We start from the raw sequence: 19,130 nt of genomic DNA, 5'->3' as shown, positions 1-19,130 counted from the left end.
TGATCTCATCTGCCCACCCAACTTTCTGCACCCTTTACAACGCTTGCCTTCTCTAGGGATCCACTCGTTACCCTTAATGACCAACGGTTAGCTTGTCTTCGCATTACATGCCCTGCCCACGCCCATTTCTTCTTCTCAATTTCTACTAATATGTCCTTAACACGCGTCTGTTCCCTGACCCACTCCACTCTCTTCTTGTCCCTTAATGTTACACCTATCATCTTCCGTTCCATTGCTCGCTGGGTCGTCCTCAATTTGAGTTGAACCCTCTTAGTGAGCCTCCAAGTTTCTGCCCCGTAGGTGAGTACCAGTAAAATGCAGCTGTCATACACTTTCTTCTTCATGGACAATGGTAGGCTGCCATTCATATGTGAGAATGCCTGCCGAATGCACCTCACCCCACTGTTATCGTTCTAATCCTTAACTTAACGATCACGAAATAAAAGGTTGCCGCAGAGCACGGCATGCACATTGGCATCATTCAAACAGGCCGCCATCTACCTGACAAAGTGGACATAGCCTGTGCCCAAGCCATCTTACCTCAGTTAGTATAGAGTCCAGCTTCTCTCCGCATCGGGCAGCCGTGGCATTCAGGACAACCATCAGGATGTCTGTGGGAGGCAGTTCAGGACACAAAGACGTTACACAGAGAGTTAACGCAAGCTTGTGATAACCATATTCGCCTGTTTTGAACGTACGTAGCAGCATTTATAAAAATGACGTGAAGGGGGACTTTCAAAGAATCACAAAGGAAAACAAAATTATTGAAACTAACACAAAGTATGCCTAACAAAAACAAAAGAAGAGAAAAATTCATGAATATCACTTCTCGCTGAGCTATCAAAGCATATGTGTGGGTGGTGCCATTTTGTTCCCCTGTGAGTACAAGCTGATCACCACGTCCTGCGTGCACTCACCACCATCTAATAGTTCATTTTGAACACGCCTATTATTTTAAACAGCTGCTAAAAGAACCCCCGCTGTTAGGCTTCAGTAGCCTAGGGGTAGAAGCGCGGGTTCTGGCGCGAACAGCGTGGGTTTGAGCCCCAGCACCACCAAAATTTTTGCGAGACCCGTGTTTTTTTTTTTAACAACAGTAGAACCTCGTTGCAAGAGACGCTGTTACAAGAGACACTTGGTTATAAGAGACATTTGAAAATGCTTTGGTTGGTTTTTTAATGTTCACCATGCTAGCAACATCGCATACAAGAGACATGGTTACAAGAGACACTCTGTTACTAAGGGCAACTTTTTTGGGGTCCCTAGAGTAAATTCTTCACTGTTTAGAAGAGACCTGATGAAAGCCTTATATGAGGGACCTTAAGCCTTATATGAAGGACCTTGCAGAAAACTGCCCTGAAGATGAAGCTTAGGCTTGTATCCAAGAGACCACAGAGGTTTCAGAAACTTTTGCGGAGTTTGTGTCTGCAGATGTGAACCTTGTGTGTTTGAGGAGCCTGCAGATCATGTGATCCTCACACAAGTTAACAATGCCCTAGAGGATGAACCACAGGAGTAGGATGACGGGGATATTGTAGGACAGAAAGTGTCGGCAGTTAAGGCTGACAATTGTCTAAGAGCACTTTAACGGTATTGCGAGAACAGGAACGCTTGCAAAGTGAAATGCTCTACCTACAAACGTTGGGAAGGAAGCTAATACAACCTGCAGTCCCTGAAACTACTATCAATGATCTTCTTAAGCCACAGTGTGAATTCTCTTGCCAGCCTGTCTGAATATACTCTGATACTGATTTATAAAAAAGTGGTTATTTTCGACTCCCTACAGTATCTAGAATTTTTGGTTACAAGAGACATGTTTCCCAGGTTCCTTGAGTGTCTCTTGTAACGAGGTTTTCCTGTATAAGAGAGGGAACAGCCTCTTTAACAGCACCTTAAAATGTTCTCTCGGCTGAATTCTCTGCATTCTTTTCATAAACAAGTGTGTTTTGATATTGTTTAGGCAAGTCTAGGAGCAGCGCACGGCGTGGAAATGAGAGCTGAGAAAATGAAAGAAAATGGCGGGGCAATGAGAGTTGAAAAGTGTGTTCTTAAAAGTTGAAAAAGAACGTCATGACTTCTGAACATGCAAAGTAGCTTCTTGCAAAAAAAACCCCCAAAAACTGGAGGCCTGTAAAAAAATTGCTATTTGATATTCGATTCGATATTCGGCTTTTTTTCCTGAATTCAATTCGATATTCAATTCTAAAGTTACTATTCAGTATTCGCACACCCCCCAATTGTAACCCACAATGAGGCCCAAGAATCCTTTTTTTTATCAACAGTCAGTGCCCAGATGTAATGAAGTCATGATCCTTTCACAAGACTCCTCCGAACGTCATTGCATCCTGTCACGCACACTCTGTTTCCAAACATTTGACAAAGCATTTGTCATGCTAGCACAGGGGTGGAAGCAGGGTCTAGCTTTTTGGAGCAGGCACGGGAGCAGCAAAAGTCTTATTTTGGAGCAGCTTTGGAGCAGCAAAAATCCCATTTTGGAGCAGGTTTGGAGCAGTTTAGGGGCTATTTCGGAGCACTTTTGGAGCACACTGACGGCTTTAAATAATGCGGCTGAGCGCACTTTTAAGAGCAACTAATCCAAAAACTGCATGAAAAATAGAACTGGCCAGAATTATTTAGCAGGAGCGCAATAAATCAGATAGGAGCTGGCACCTTGATATTACCCTTTACTCGGGACTGAAACCTGCTTTTTGCCAATTCCTTTAAATGTAGCGACTTTTTGGCTTTTATTTGTATAATAATCAACACTATTTATTAAAACTTTTTTTTTTCACTTTTACATTGCACAGGAGGTCCCCTTACAGTCTTCGACTATGGGACCTCCTCCTATATATTTTGCCCGTGTTATGTATTTTTTGTAATAATAAACTGACTGATTGACTATGTTACTAACGGTGGCTGCTCCTTTTAATTTTTTGGTAAAGTAGTTTGGAGCTAAAACAATCGCGTGCAGTGCGCGGTAGCATTTCGGCTGGCGTACCCGCAAATTTTCCCGCCGTTTTTTCACGGGACTACCATGGTTGCCAGACCAGGACTGTCCTCCCCTTTACGGACTGCCTTTACGGGCCCCAATACGTTTGTAGTACCTCCCCTAGGGGTGAAGCGAAAAAATAACAAACCTGGGCTTGAGCCCGAGCCCGCGGCGCGAGCGAACAGAGGTTTGTAACCAGAGCGGGCTCACAGATCCGAGGCCTTTACGGGCTCCAATACGTTTGTAGCACCTGCGAATGTATGATGCGAGCTAATCAACAGAGGGCACTCCTGGTCTGGCAACCATGGTAGTCCCGCGAAAAAACGGCGGGAAAATTTGCGGGTACGCCAGCCGAAATGCTACCTCGGCTCCCATCGATAGGCCCGAACACGAAGACGGGCGCCGTAAAATATGATGCCGTATTCTTAGCAAGCTGCCGCCGCCGCATCGACCGAGAAGGCAGGCATCATAGGCAGGCACCATAGGCAGGCAAAGGCAGGCAGCGAACGAAGACGGCGATTTCACGACGCCTCGTTTCGTGGTAGACACGAAGGCGAAAGCGGACACGGCATCCCATCAAGACGCCCGTTTTCGCGGCCGAGTCGGGCCTCGTCGGCGCGCGAACGAGTACGGCGGCTGTGTGGCGCGCTGCACGCAACTGTTTTAGCTCCACACCACTTCTTTCATTAAAGCAGCGCGAAAAATTCGGCTTCAAATGAACTTCTGATGCAAAAGGGCCGTTATTAACAGCGGAGCTGTGGTTACTGGCTGTAAGTTCGGGGTTCGTGCGCGCCGAAAACTCCCACCGAGGAACGCTAACGCGCACGTGTCCCGCAGCTCTCGACTTGACTCGACAGCGGAAAGGAAAGTGATAGCGGCCGCCGCAACACTAGAGGAGCGTGCGCATGCGCTCAGTATCGTAGAAGAGCCATTCGCGCGGAACCTCGCGTCGTCGTGCGCATGCGCTCAGTATCGTACAATAGCCTACGCGCGCAGCGGCTTCGCAGTTCTCGGTTCGTGCAGGTCCCGAAAAATTAGACTTCAATCACCAAAAACTACTGATCTTACTTCGAGCAGCTGCAAATTCCAGAGGGCATGCCTCAAGTTATAACACTAAATAACTGTTCAAAGTGTTTTTACTCATGCTGGTGACAGCCTTCGGGGAAAGCCTCGGCGATAACAACGTCGCGATAAACTCCACGAGGGAACCACGAGTGCACTGAACTGCCGTGGCTATGGATGCGGCGTGGATGCGGCTGCGTCTATTATGATAGATTGATAGATATGATAGATATACTGTTGCCGTTCCCTTTTAAACGGGTGATCGACGGGAAATCCGGCGCTCCGGAACATAACTCTATCAACTCTATGCTCCGGAAAGCCAGCGCTCAGTGTTGCCCGGACGACGACAAGACTCGGCTAAATTTGGCGTTATATGCTCTCAATGGACAAAAATCGCGCAAATTGCCGTTTCTGCGCAGCTTGGCGCTGCAGGGCAAATTGGCGCACAATGGCGCAATTGGCGCAGCAGTTCCACCCCTGTAGCATCATATAAGCCACTTAAAGGTTTCACCTTGCTACTATATTATAGCTGTGGTTGATTGATTGATTGATTGATTGATTGTGGGGTTTAACGCGCCGACGCAACGCAGGCGATGAGGCGTGCTGTAGTGGAGGGCTAAGGATTAATTCTGGCTGCCTGGGGATCTTTATAATGTGCGCCGAAATCTCGTACACACGGGCGTATTATAGCTGCAGTTGTTCATTCCTCCTCTTTCGTCTTTTAAGCAGCCTTTGTTAGTACTCCCAGTGTGTCGTTCTGTAATATGGGACTGGTTTCCCCTATTAGGATCGTTCCTTTCATATCCCCCATAGTGGAGCCTCTATACTATTTTTTAAATACATAAATAAATAAAACAAACCACCAAAACTTCACTTATTTTTTAACACTGCACTTGTGTAGGTCACCACGGAGACCTGTATATGCTCACTCAAACCACGACCAGCATTATAGATAGCGACCTGCTCACGCAGCTGGCGTCTACAGAAGCTAGCATGCTAAAATGTTGCTGGGTAAGGAGAAAATGCTTTAAAGCCACCAGTGGCTTTAAATTAACACTTAGCTTTTTTGTGCACAAAAGCATTCTAACTCCAAGGGCAGTGCTTTGCTTTTTGAGGCTATAGCAGGTTGCATGATGTCGAAGAGCTCTGTGGGGAAGTATCCCCAAAATAATGGAGGCGTGTGTGCTCTGTGGAAAGGGAACAGAAACGATAGGGCACATTTTGTTTGGGTGTCATTGTATCCACCGATATCCATGAGGGAAATATTCACCTTGCTGAAACCCTACGGTTTAACCCCTTGAGGGTCAAATTTTCTAGCCAAATGTGATTCCCCGGGGTCGATTTTTTTATTGCTGATCTAAATTGTTCGGACGAATATATTTCGAGAAAAAATTGGCTTAATTTTTTTAGGGTGGCCATGAAGAGACGAAAAAATTGTTGTTTATGTTGTGCGTGGAAACAAGAGTAATCGCTCTGAGCAATAAACGAAAGAGTAACAAGCCGGCACCTTTCGAGTGAATCGGAACCAGATAGCCACCAGTTTCACGGGCGCAAGAAGCGGGAAGTAGTTGGAAGGTGAAACCGAAACTAGCTGAAAGCATAAAAAAGAAGAGAAGAGCCACCAGCACAAGAAAAAAATTCACGTAAAAAATTCACGACAGGGTTGCGTCGGCGACGCCACGCTTCCTCGCTGCTGATGCCTTTTTCATTCCGCATTCTATGTCTCTGACAATTTGCTTCAAGTGAGAGCACTTGTCTCTTCTCAACTGAAGGAAGGGAAGGTGTTGTAGCAGCACAAATGCAGGCCAGAGATTACTGTGCGGCTGGAGCGAAGTGGTCAAACAGCAGGCCTTTCACGTTTGCAACCGCCTGCACAACGCTGCACAAGAGACAGCATGTACTCAAGCCTTGGTGCTTGCTACTTGCTACAGAGATTGTTCACCCTCCCCTCCACCTTTCCGCATTTCTTCGTTCATACCATCTCTGCATTTCTCCGTGGGTCACAGGGAAAGGAGGTTAGTGAAAGCGTCAGTACCCTGTTCTATTCTTATCTCCGGGTTCGCCGCCTGTTTTCGGTCCGACTTCTCACCTCGCCAGGCCTGCGACGCAAGTGTTGTCCGACCGTTTTTTGCCCTTTAAGTGCCGAGCACTTCAGGGGCTCGCCTTGTCGTCGTAGCTCTCTCGCTGGACCCAAGTAGAGCCACACGGCGTTCTGTCGTAGCGGCTGTCGCCGCAGCATCCCACACAGGCTTCGAAAGCCAAGCGGTTTAAAACTCGTGAACCGCTGGAGCTTGTCATACATCTCCCCCGTTGTTTAGCGCAAAGAAAACTGCAGATATAACCGGCAGCGCCCGCGTTCATTTAGTTAGGAACGCTCGTTGGGTTGGTTTTCACGATGGTAAGCGAAAAAAAGTGGCAGTGCAATGTCGGCACATGCGGGAGGAAAAGCGAGCACAGAGAGAACAGTACTCCCGCTGGTGCAGTTTCAGGCAGGGGGCGCGCAAGCACTGTGAAGGCGGGAAATTTGAATTGCATTGGGTAGCAGTGAGTGGATAATGGCGCTACAGCCCATTATGGCAAATCACTACTCTGCACTTCCGACAGCTTTCACATTAAGTGGAACGGCGTTGATTTTTTTTTCTCTCTCTATCTCTCTCCCACTCCTTTCCTTGCGCCCGCACTTTCCCGGCCTTCGAACAGACTGCTAGCTGCTCTGGCAATCAGTGGGCCCTTCAAAAAACCACACTATAAGTGGCCTTCTCCTTTTTGCGGCTGCATTGCAAGCAGTATGCTTATACATAGAGTTCCATGGGAAGGAAACGGGTGGTCACAAAAATCCGCGTTATATCCGGTCCCGAACTATATGGTCTACACTGTACTTCGAGCATGCTATCACCTCAAGTGTTTGTCTGATACGCACCGCTCTGTCGCTGGGTGAAGGCGGCAATCTCGTCCGCCGAGCCCGAGTTCATGAGCACCAGGAACATGCGCTTGATGCCCTTCTCGAAGCACTCCCCGATGTCGCGTCTCCACAGGGTCCTGAATTCCGCCAGGAGCTGCGAGGGAAGAAGCCGCACTGACTAAGCGTCCGCAGCACACACCGAACATTGTAGTTGAATGCCTCAACAACGAAATTGGAGGGAGGCACGAATGGGATTGTTGTCAAGGAAATCTCTCATCATGCTATTACTAAACAAAAACTCGATGCATAATTCGTAGGCACAAAAAAGAAAAAATCAGCAGTGGCTTAGCTCGGCTATGCCAGGATATACGTAGCGTGAGCTAAGGTTCAGCTGCTTATTCTTAGCTTTCCTGGTTGTCCAGGATTAGCTTGATTATCACACTTACTGCTGCTTCAATTACACACGCACGGTATACGCATTATGTGACGCATGTATATTTATCAGGCGGCTCCAGTGCAGCGTCACCAATCGCCCCAGAGCTGGGCTGGTTCCACAGGCGCACGCCGGTGTTGCTGGGACACACGAGCCATCGGTTTCCCACCCGGCCACCCCTCGCAAGATCACCAAGCAGACCGGGCTGCCACGTGCAGAACGGAGGTCGGCGAAGACGCTAGGCGCGTGGGGTGTGAGAGAGACGCCGGGCAGCGAGCAGTGTTCTGTGCACCATGTGCATCACTGCTCCTCGCGCATGCACGGCACGACTCTCCAGGAGCCACACAAAACTGCTCAACCTCGGCCAGTGTAGCTCACGCTACAAAAAGCTTCTGGAGCAGTAAAACTTGTCACTTTGGCACACCTCGCTTTGTAGTGAGCAAATGGGTGATGCAGTTCTTCAGGGGGCCATGAAGACAAAATGCAAGTTTCGTTGGCTCTAAAAACACTGACTTGTCACACTAACAATACCAATTCTATCGCAAGCTTCGAACAAATAGTGGTGACACTAGGGAAGACGGACAAAGCAGTGGCAACTCCCCCGCCGCTTTCTGGCGATTTCCGTGTGACATCACGGAATCTTGTTTGTGCAACTGGCTGCCACCGGCCTAAGCCACCGGCAAGAAACACGAAGGGGCAATTGTAGTGGGGCCTCTAGTTTCATTTGATCGCATCACACGAATGCTAACGTCATACCTGCCAACCTGGTGACATGGAAATTCGTAATAACCGCGGACTGGGGGAAGTGGGGGGCAGCACACTTTAATTTTTAAGTCTGAGCGATCTCACGTTTTCAGAACCATACGTGCAAACCGTCAGGGTTATAGAGTAATGAGCAGCAACTCCATTGGGCAGGGAAGCAAATTCTTACATGTATGATTTCAAGCACACTTGGTAGTAGTCTCGCCGCTTCGAGCCCGCCGTTGTAATGCGAAGGAACTGCCACGGTTGTACCACAGGTCTTACTGCACAGGACGCGGCAGTCATACAAAGAGCGCCACGAACACAGTAGTCGTAACCGGCCCGTGAACAACACGCTATAAGCGGACTTTCCTTAGATGCAGCGAGCTCTGGATATGGATGCGTAGCCCACCCCGAGAAGAAGACAGAAATTGCTGCTTTGCAGTTGGTGATAACAATACTACGTATTGCTTTCTCGTGGCGGCGCACGTACTAGCGTCATTTAAAAATGGTCCAATTTTTTCTGAAAATTCGTAAAATTTCAGGCACGATTTGTAGAACCGTAAGATGCGGCAAAATTCGCACATTTTACGGAAAATTCGGAAGAGTTGGCAGGTATGGCTAACGTGGAGTTAACATGCTGATAACCGTTTTTTCAGTGCTGGCCAAATATTATGTCCCTCCTGCCCATATCACGTCACTGCAGAGCAAAACTTAAATGTTTTCCAATATTTCTTCTACTTCTTCATTAAAAAAAAAAATGAGAAAACTCACACTAACGTGTAAGACTTGAAGGTAGAAAAGCTGTACGCAAACTTCACGACCATTACGAAGGTTTAAGTCCACGAGTCCACGCCTGCAGCCGATTTGCGTTGTCTTTGCTACCGCAACGACCTCTTCCATCATTGTTGCTATAAGTGTGAGCTTCCCTAATTTTTTTGGGAGTGTCTTTCTTGTTCCAGGCAAGTGTTGCTACAATTACAATGAATGCTGGAGTTTTTTGGGGGGGGGGCAATCTTGGCCAATTTCCCAAAGTGGGTATGCTTGGCATGACAAACGTGTGCAGGGGACGCTGGGCGGTCGTCGTGAGGCACACACACATGATCACTAGGCATTTTCTTGGTTTTGTTAACTGCCGGGCGGTCGCCGCGAGGCCCGCGCTGACGTGCGCGTGCTCGGCAATTTCTGGGTATTTTCAACTACGGACACGCAAAATTACGAATTGCTGAACAGCCTCGCCATTAAAACATTTTCCGAGGCTGCAATGGAGCTGAAGTAAGTTGCCAAAGGCTCATCCTTTAAAACTGAACAAAGTTGCATTTTGTCTTCAACGTGCCTGTCGTCACAAGCACCAATGCGTCCAAACCACCAACACTGAGGACAGAGGGCTTTATATGCAAGTTTATTGGGCTACTGTGAAGTCCAGGCAACAGAAGCTAGAACAATTCATCACAGTACATATACTTTCGCCTCAACTAAAACCAGTTCTGACAAAAACAAAAAGAAACACACACCCTTGCTGATAATTCTGGAGAACCCTCTACTTCACTTCCAGACAACAAAATATGCAGCTCACCAAAGCTGTGGAACTAACCAATAAAAACGGCTCTCACTACAGAGCCACTCCCAGCATATTTTCTACACTAATGTATACAAGAGGGAAATCAGTCACTGCAGTCGTGTGCCGCCATGAGAGCTTCCATAGCAGCTGACAGCATTCCTCTCACACTTGGCTTGGCTTGCCACACGGCTTCTCGTGGCACCCGAAGGCAAAGGCAACAACAGCAGTAACATTTCTTCTCATTAAGGTCGTATGGGGCTTTTACAAAGTTCGCACTGAAGAAATATTTCTCGTACCACACTCTTTTACTGACAAATGACAAAAATACCTTATTTTAACTACAATAATTGCAGCTTGCACAACCACAGACAGCTTTTCATTGGGGTGCCACACTCGCTGAATACCGGCTTGCCTCAACACTAGCGGCGAATTTCCCTCTAGTATATATCAGTAAGCAGCTCTAATACCCTACGCTGACAACTGAATCAGAAACAGGGCGAAAAGCTAAAAACTCCTCGGGCAGTTAAAGCGGCCATGCAGACAAAACACAAGTTTGGTTCCTTCGAAAGATTGCCTCGTTAGAATCATACTGACACCACTATTAACGCACACTTCACCCAAATAAACTATGTAATTAGGAAAAAAGGGAATGGCTATGTGACCCACTCGCCCATTCCCGCAACAAAACCTATGATGTCATATGTGCCCAGCTGTTCAATTGGCGGAGGCTGGCAAAAGCAAACGCAAATAACACATGGCTTATAAGCTTTCCAAATGAGCTATTTGCACCTAAATGTATTGCATATTCATTTTACAGCAGGAAGAATGGTGTGGTAAAGAATGAAAGTTACGAAAATACACTTACGCATAGAAGTACCGATGCGCACTGCTGTTGGTACTGGGCGCACTATGCTTGTTTTAGCTGCACAGCAGTCTGCCACTTTGGAGTTGTCTTACGCGACACTGGCCGATTGACGTGTCCTTACGTGTCTCTGTTTGTTGAGGATACCCCATGTTTCACTCAATGATTACTTTCTACAGTAACAAAAACAAGCCATGCGCAAAAAAGGTAAAAAACGAAGCAATGGCGGACAACGGTCCGTGGATGAGTATGGTAGCGCCATCTGGGATGACTAACGGTAGGCAAGGCTGCAGAGCCTAATGACGCACTGGAATTTCATTTGAATAACCGCCCTCACGACTTTATTGGAGACATCCTGGAAAACGCACGATTTGATGGGAGAATGAAAATTTTAAACCTAAAGTGATTCATTTCTCAGTGAATAAAGCATCGTTTGCTGCCGGACAAGCGCTGGGGGCACTATAAAACATGAAATCTTTCGAATAAAACAAGCTTGCATTTTGTCTGCATGGCCCCTTTAATTAAGTCTGCTAACGTGCTTTGAAAGCGAAAGCCTAGTGATTATCAAAGACTTCTTCACAGCTGCGTTGTGTTTGTGACTCTTTCTCGGCTTTTAACACGAATCACTTTGGCAGGCAGACTGGCCGCAATTCGCGATGCCACTCCACCAGTCAGAGCACTCTCCTCTACAAGCACCTGTTATGCTCATGTGCCGTCTTATTCATCAGCCATCGTGCACGAATCAGGTTGATTCTCGCTCCATTCCGGCACGGTGCTGCATTAGCACTGTGGTAAGAGCACTTGGCTGCTACTCTGGCTACCCATGGATTCAAATCCCACACATGCCCAATTTATTTTCTTTCTGCAGCGACGGCCATTTAGCGTTCATGTTGGTGCCGCCATTGCTGCCAACTACAGTCACTTTTCACATTCGACCCTTCACCCCAATAAGCATGCTCACCGAGGGCTCCTGCTTGAAGGAGGGAAAGGCCATGATGGCCACAGAGACGCTCATGTCCCGCCTCCTGTCGTGCCTCTTCTGAGCCTCTGCGAGCTCCGCTGCGCTGGGAAGCTGGCCTGGAGACAACTGGACGCTCGGACCTTGGCCACGGTGGCCCCCAGTGAAGTCTGTGCTCTGCAAACACAAAGCACAGTCCGCCCGTCAATCCAATCCTTAATCCGGCCATCGATACAGTGGCAACTTACACCTACGCGCTGTCGATAGCCATCAGGAGTGTATGCTTGAACTTTTGTATACACTTCTTTCATGGGGTACCACCGGAAACATCTTGGGGCACTTAAAGGCCAGCTGCACTCAAAATTTCGACCTCTTGGAAATCCTAGTTCCGTATAGTCTGCTTTACAAAAAAACAACATGCAGGGGTGAGACAGCTGAATCCGATTTGGGAGCAGTTTTTGGAGCAGCGAAATCTCGATTTTGGAGCAGAAGAACCTTGATTTGGTGCAGTGAACGACATTTATTATGTCAGCTTATGTGCCTAAAAAAATAAAATTTTTGGCAAATCGAGGGGGGGGAAGGGGGAGTGCAGTTTTTCATCGGTTTTGAACGTAAATAACACTGAAATAGCCTTTCGATAAAGTATGTTCTACCAGAGTATCCCAAGGTACAAACTGCACTTTCTTTTTATGAATCATTTTTAAACTCTTAGGCTCTACGCATAGAAAGCGTGGAGTGCCGTTAAAAATATCGAATTTAAAAACTCAGCAATCGTAAGGCATTTTTTAATATCATGCGAATGCCTAAATTAATATTTTTGTAATCCCAGACTCGGCTTCAAGCACAAGTGTAGAGCCACGGCAAAAGTCGCGCAAAGCGAGGTGACAGTCGTCGCACCCCACCAGCTTTCCCGTTTTCAATCCCCAAGGTGCACGTCCACTACGATCGCAATTTGAGTAACGTTGGTATGTTTACCCACCTCTCTTTTGTCCTTAAATTTTACTTCAGATAGATGAACCGTTATTACTAGTGTGCAATAACAGCCCGTCCCGCTACCGGACACTGGTTGAACATTTTGCAGCGATGTAGCCTGCGCCGCCCCTTCTGCAGTGTCGATCGTCCCATTCCCGCCGCTCGCAAGCTTGCTGTCAAAGGCAGCAATAATAGCGTTTCATAACACTGCAATAAGTCCGAAATTTCACTTCAGGCACGCACCGCGCCTCACACTCAAGGCCGAAACATGGCAAATTCGCGGGCACCGCGTTGTTTTTGATTACCTCAGTCTTCCGAGCGGCGCAACTTCCCGTAACAGATCAAACGACTAAATGTACCCACCCCCATAACCGAAACCACGGTAGAAATCTTCAAATAGCACTCTGCCTGACCTAGAGTGAACTAGCCTGAACCACGAGTAACTGCTTCGCCCGCCGATCATGTTTTCCAATGCGGCGCCCAGTGATGTCGTTCCGGAGATATGGCGCTCCACAAATTGCCGTTTTTTCATCAGCTTGAACAAGTTTTGTTGCCTCAGTAAACATTAGTATTTTTATATAGGACTTTGCGATGGTTTTCGATGGAAAAGCTTTAAAAATGTACAGAATATAACATGTGCACCACGACATTGTCTCTTTCGAAAAAACTGTTTCTGGGGCAATTTTATGCGTTTTTTTATTGATTGATCAATAAATTAAACTTTTACAAACACCATCATCTTAGGGGTGCTGAAATATTATGCTGTCAGAAAGCATTTTCGCCCACTGAAACTGACAGGAGCGTTCAAATCCTTGGCTCTCATACTGTTTTGGAGCAGTTTGGCGCAATTTTTCCGATTTTCAAGCTTTTGGAGCAGCCTGGCGCAGGAAAACAACTTTGTATCAAAACTGCGCAATATGCGCAGCTGTCTCACCCCTGAACATGCAAAAAAAAAAAAAAAAAAAAAAAAAAACGACAGTTGAAATACGCGCGTGGACGCCGCAAGCGGCCTACAAAAATCGGCGATTTTGAAACCGAAACTGAGGAGAGCGCAGCCATTGCAGTGACGTTGCAGCCGTCCAGCGAGCGGCTGGACGGTCAGCAGATCGGGAGCAAGTCTGTGCACAAGCTCTACGCACGCACGGGGCAGCACGTGGGTGAAGCGTGCGCAGCAGAGCTCGACCAGTTCTTTAGCTGCGCTGGCCAGAGGAAGAAGCCCTCGTCGGCTGGAACGTCACAGGACGTCATGGCTGCTTACGTGATGCGCCGACAGGTGCAGCGTGGTCTGCGGCGGAGCTTTTTTAAACGCTTCTGACTGATTAACGAGGCATTTCACCGGGCTACCACTCGTGTCCCAGCTGATTTGGGGGGTACTTACTACGCATTAAAAATAAATTTGGTCGAGTTGAAATTTGAGTGCAGTTGGCCTTTAATGGGGGACACTTAAAACAAATTTTTTAAATTGTTAATAAGTAAACCCTGTGAAACCTGTCAGTCTTGCTGCTTTTTTCCCACTGATTTCAAATATGGCATTCTTTTTTGAGTCAGTCAATTAGTTACCAAGATAATTATTAGAAGTAATTAATCATTTTTTGAGGAACAATAGGCAAAGCAGTGTTAGCCATAAAACTGTAATCTTTCTTTTCCAGTACTATGAACCCTGGTGAGTCCAATTAGAGAATCGTTTTTTTTATGCACCGCTTGGACCTAATTTTACAGCTCATTAAACTTTGCTATTTGGAATGGGCGTTTGAAATGCTTCCTTGCCACTGGTGCCACCAAAAGTATTCAGGACATTTTTGTTATTTTTTAATTTATGTGCTTGAGTTGAGATTTACACATTTAGTGTATTTTAACACCCTGGGCACAAATATGCAGTCAGTTTTCATCTTGGGGTGTAAGTTCAGAGTTGTGCAACAAGTTATGCCACTCCGTTTCGGGCAATTTTTTTCATTATCTACGTATGAAACACTCCAATAGCTTTTATCACTTTGTGCCCTTGAAGGACCAGGGAGAGCAATTATACCACTGCAGCAATTTTACTATTGTTTCTGCAAATGCTGTAAACTTCATAAATGTCAGGTCATCAATTGCCAATATTTGTGTAAAACTAAATGCCAGCAAAATCTTGTGCCAGCAAAAAGAAACTCTATACTTTTGCGGTTTTCAGGGGTGAGACAGCAGAATCAGATTTGGGAGCAGTTTTTGGAGCAGCGAAATCTCGGTTTTGGAGCAGAAGAACATTGATTTGGAGCAGACTGATGACATTTATTATGCCACCTTAGGAGCCTAAAAATCAAATTTTTGGCAACTCAGGAGGGCACTTTTTAATGTGCTTTGAACGTACATAACACTGAAACAGCTGTTCAATGAAGTTTTGTCTACTAGAGTATCACAAGGCACCAACTGCCCTACGTTTTTACAAGCCATTTATAAATTCTTAGGCTCTATGCATAGATAGCATGGAGTGCCGTTGAAAACATTGAATCGAAAAACTAAGCAATCGTAAGGCATTTTCATTATCATGTGAATGCTGAAATTGTTATTTTTGTAATCCCAGACTCGGCTTTACACACATTTGTAGAGGCATGGCAAAAGTTGTGCAAAGCGAGGTGTTCTGCAGTGTCGATCGTCCCATTTCCGCCACTCGCAAGCTCGCTGTCAAATGCAGCAATAACTCAGCGTTTTATTATAACACCCCAATGAGTCCGAAATTTCACTTCAAGCACGCACCGCGCCTCGCACTCGAGGCCGAAACACGGCGAATTCACGGGCCCCACGTTGTTTTTGGTGAAATCCCGTTCTTCGAGTCACGCACCTTCCCTCAACAGATCAAACGACTAAATGTAAACCCAGCCACCCCCATAACCAAAACCACAGTAGAAATCGGTGAAGAGCACTCTGCCTGAACCATGAGCAACTGCTTCGCCCGACGGCCATGTTTTCTAATATTCACCAAACCAAGATGGCAGCGCCCAGTAATGTCGTTCCGGAGATACGGCGCTCCGAGAATTGCCGTCTTTTCATCAATTTTCACCAGTAGTTTGTTGCCTGAGTACACATACATATTTTTTCTACAGGACTTTGCAATTGTTTTCCATGGGAAAACTTAAAAAACTCACAGAATATAACATGTCCAACCCGACATGGTGAACTTCGAAAAAACTATTTTGGGGACAATTAATCAAACCTTTACAAACAGGATCACCTTGGGGGTGCTGGAAAATTATGCCGTCAGTAAGCATTTTTCCGCACTGAAACTGGTGGGAGCGTTGAAATCCTTGGCTCTCAGACTGTTTTGGAGCAGTTTGGCGCAATTTTTGCAATTTTCAAGCTTCTGGAGCAGCCTGGCGTAGGAAAACAAATGTGTATCAAAAGTGCACAATATGCGCAGCTGTCTCACCCCTGGGTTTTATTGCACTGTTCAGTTCATACACTTTCAAATGCAGCAGACATGATACAAATCGAACCAGTACATCCCAAGATATTGTACACGACAGTTGACCTCGTGGGAAAAAAATTGATTCTGTGAAAACAGGGCACGAAGTTTGGTAATACAGTAGAATCTCGATGATACGAATCTCGCAGGACCGCGAAAAATATTCGTATCATCCGAAATTCGTATGAACCAACACAGACCCAAAAAATTGAGCGCTGAAAAAAGTTTTCGTTTATTTCTTTTCTTACTTTCGCGTGAACAAATCCGTGATTTTTTCTGCTTTTTTTAAACCCCCACGTCACAAAGCAGTCCTTTCTGGAGCGCGTAACGCTTCGCCTAGATTCGCGCTTGTCTCCTCACTCCCGCTGTCCAAGCTCGCTACACGCCGCAACAGTCAAGCGTGAACCGCATGGTGCGTTTTTGCACGCGATTCGCACGCCTCGGCTTTGCGCGCGCTGTATTTTCACGGCCGCATTGACGATTTCGCGCCCGCGGTATCTCCTACCTCGGTCAGAAAAAGACGCTGACGACTTGCGAAACGCTCGAGACAACCCGCTGGCTCCGCCCGAGATGTTTAGGCTTAGCACTCCGGCAGGTATTTTATGGGCGCTTTCACTAGCGGCGCGGATGGTGTTTTATAGTACCGTTTTCGCCAACATTATCAGCTCCTTTACTGCACAAGAAACTTCGTGTCTGTCTTGAGCGGCATTTTAAAGAGCGGCTAGAAGCAGACTCTCAAGCGGCCGTGCCACTTCGCGGCCGAAGCCGCCGCCATGTTGCCGATGTTGCCGCCGCCGGCCGCGGCGCGCGCAGCGTGCGAGAGGTTTCGCGGCGCGCATGGGGCGTGCGGGGCGCGTTTTCGCGAGCAGAAAACAACAGCCCGGCCGTTTCTGGAGAAAAAAGAGTGACAAATGGGGAGAGAGAGCCGTCACTTGCTTGTTCGGCAGTCGGGCGCCTCGCTGGCTCGTTCGTATCATCCGCCGGCCGCGCAGGTCCGTTCGTAACAGCCGAAATTTTTCCCATTGCAAACAATGCAATTTTGCCGGGACATTTCAGAAATTCGTATCATCCCGAAATTCGTATCACCCAGAATCGTATCATCGAGATTCCACTGTATAGGCAAAAATGGTCATTTAGGTAACATCAAAGGGTGACAGCTTTCTGAATACTGATGATAAAGCTACGATATTTTGCAAGGTACATTCTTTGAAAGCTGTAGACTGCAAATAAAATTAATACCGAAAATTGATTTTTTGGCAAATTTTCAGTCCTCAAGACCAGTGTTTCCCCTGAACTTTTGTTGCGCTCACATTTAACACAAACGTAACGGTCCCCAAAAAGTTACTGGGCACCTACCGTAAAATTCTATAAAATAGTTTCAACACGTGTTCCACAATAAGCCGGGCTGCCACACATTAAGCATCCAAGCCTTTCTTTTTTTTTTTTTCTTTTTTTCAGAACATTCAACATCACCCTAATGCCACTGACAATTTTATTGCCCCTCTACCCATCATTCTCTCAAAATGCAAACGGTGTCACTTCTCTGTTCCTGAAAGTTCCCGTAATCTACACAACAAGAGTCACGACAATGCTACTGTGTTGAAAAGTGTGGTGGGCTGTCCATGCCATGTTCGCAGAGAGACAGCCCCTGTGGTGCCACCTATTGTACCCCGCCACTACTAAAACTCCGCACACAAACAACTCTCAAGAGCACAGCGCATCAAAGTGGCAATGTTTTCTTTAGGCGGTTTTTTACAGAGCGCTAATCAGCTGAACAACGGAGAATTCTTCCTATGCACCTGTTGTGGAACTCCACTTCAGATTCTGGGCTGTTCCAGCACCTCTGCTGCGTTGTAAGTAAGGAGCAGGTGTATGGGCATGGCACCCAGGGGACAAAAACTTGACTTTAGTAAATGTTTACTTCGTGACACAATTTTTTTAAATTCTGAAGTAAACTCTGTGGAACTTGTCAGTTTTGCTGTTGCTTTTTTTCACTGATTTCAAATATGCCGTTACTTTTTTTAGGCAGTCAATTAGTTCCTAAGATATTTAGAGATAATTAGCCACTTTTGGAGGAACAATAGACAGAACAGTGTTAGCCATGAAACTGTAATCTTTATATTTTCCAGTACTATAAAACCTGGGGAATGCTATAATCGAAGCAGTTTTTTTATGCATCGCTTGGAACTAATTTTACAGCTCATTAAAGTTTGGTGGAAACAGTGACAAAAAACTATTTCGCATGCTCATTTCAAACAGCAAAGTTTAATGAGCTGAAAAATTAGTTCCAAGTGATGCACCAAAAAAAAAACGATTCTCTTAGCACTCACCAGGGTTCATAGTATTAAAAATATAAAGATTGCAGTTTCATGCCCAACACTGTTTTGCCTATTGTTCCTCCATAAATGACTAATTATCTCTAATTATCTCGGGAACTAATGGACTGACTAAAAAATGGCAAATTTGAAACCAGTGGAAAAAACCACCAAGACTGACAAGTTTCACAGAGTTGACGCAAAAATTAAAGGAAGCTGTTTTAAGAGCAGTGTCCCCCCTAATAAAATAAAGCTTGCTTTTTAGATTAGGAAACATTAAATTACATACTGCTGACTTATGTTTCCGTAATATTTCTTTTATGACCTACGATAGCAACTGCACGCACTCGCTTGAGTGCTACTTCAACGTTCTGTCGACAGATGGCAGGCTAGTCAACTTGTCCCAGATTTGCCCCTGTTTGCACCCAGTGCAGGGGGGGCCTACCGCGGAGAGATTTTTGATTCATGGGGCCTAGGGGGAGTTTCGCGACAGTTGTATATCTAGTAACTCAGGCAACAGTGCTACAGATTGCAACGCTTGGTGGTGCTCACCGACGGACGAAAAACACGCTTCACGTCGTCCTGCTGGCGGGTTTCGTCAAACTTGAGGCGCTTGGCGCTGGACTTCTCTCCCGGCTGGGTCTCTGCCGCCTCGGGGTCCCACATGTGGCCAGGCAGCGTGCGGCGGATGTTCTTGAACTTGGCCCTCAGCGACTCGTTCCAGATCTCCTGTCGAGAGCAAGGAATGATGTTTACATACGGTATGTGCACGGCCATTGACTTTGCGCTCTTCCCAGCCTAGAGTGCAATTTGTTTGTTCAGAATACTGGATGCATTTAATAAAGGCATGTAAATATTAAATTTTTGACTGCGAATCTACAACGAATAGTTTAAAA

General features: G+C 46.4%; 1 protein-coding gene across 1 annotated transcript in view; it reads right to left on the bottom strand.

Annotated features, from left to right (window-relative positions):
* LOC144138367 (uncharacterized) overlaps positions 1 to 19,130 on the bottom strand; it is an 85,725-nt gene that overhangs the window by 2,533 nt on the left and 64,062 nt on the right. The window contains exons 13-16 of the mRNA XM_077670614.1: positions 18,787 to 18,963; positions 11,512 to 11,685; positions 6,972 to 7,107; positions 541 to 611 (exon numbers count right to left, since the gene is read on the bottom strand). Of these exons, the coding sequence (XP_077526740.1) occupies positions 541 to 611; positions 6,972 to 7,107; positions 11,512 to 11,685; positions 18,787 to 18,963 (558 nt within the window). The remainder of the gene's footprint in view (positions 1 to 540; positions 612 to 6,971; positions 7,108 to 11,511; positions 11,686 to 18,786; positions 18,964 to 19,130) is intronic.

Source organism: Haemaphysalis longicornis, unplaced genomic scaffold, assembly GCF_048455015.1.
Source record: "Haemaphysalis longicornis isolate Haplotype H1 unplaced genomic scaffold, Haemaphysalis longicornis Haplotype H1 scaffold_5, whole genome shotgun sequence".
NCBI classification, from domain to species: Eukaryota; Metazoa; Arthropoda; class Arachnida; order Ixodida; family Ixodidae; genus Haemaphysalis; species Haemaphysalis longicornis.
Note: the sequence above shows the minus strand (reverse complement) of the source record. Positions and strands in the feature narration are given on the sequence as shown.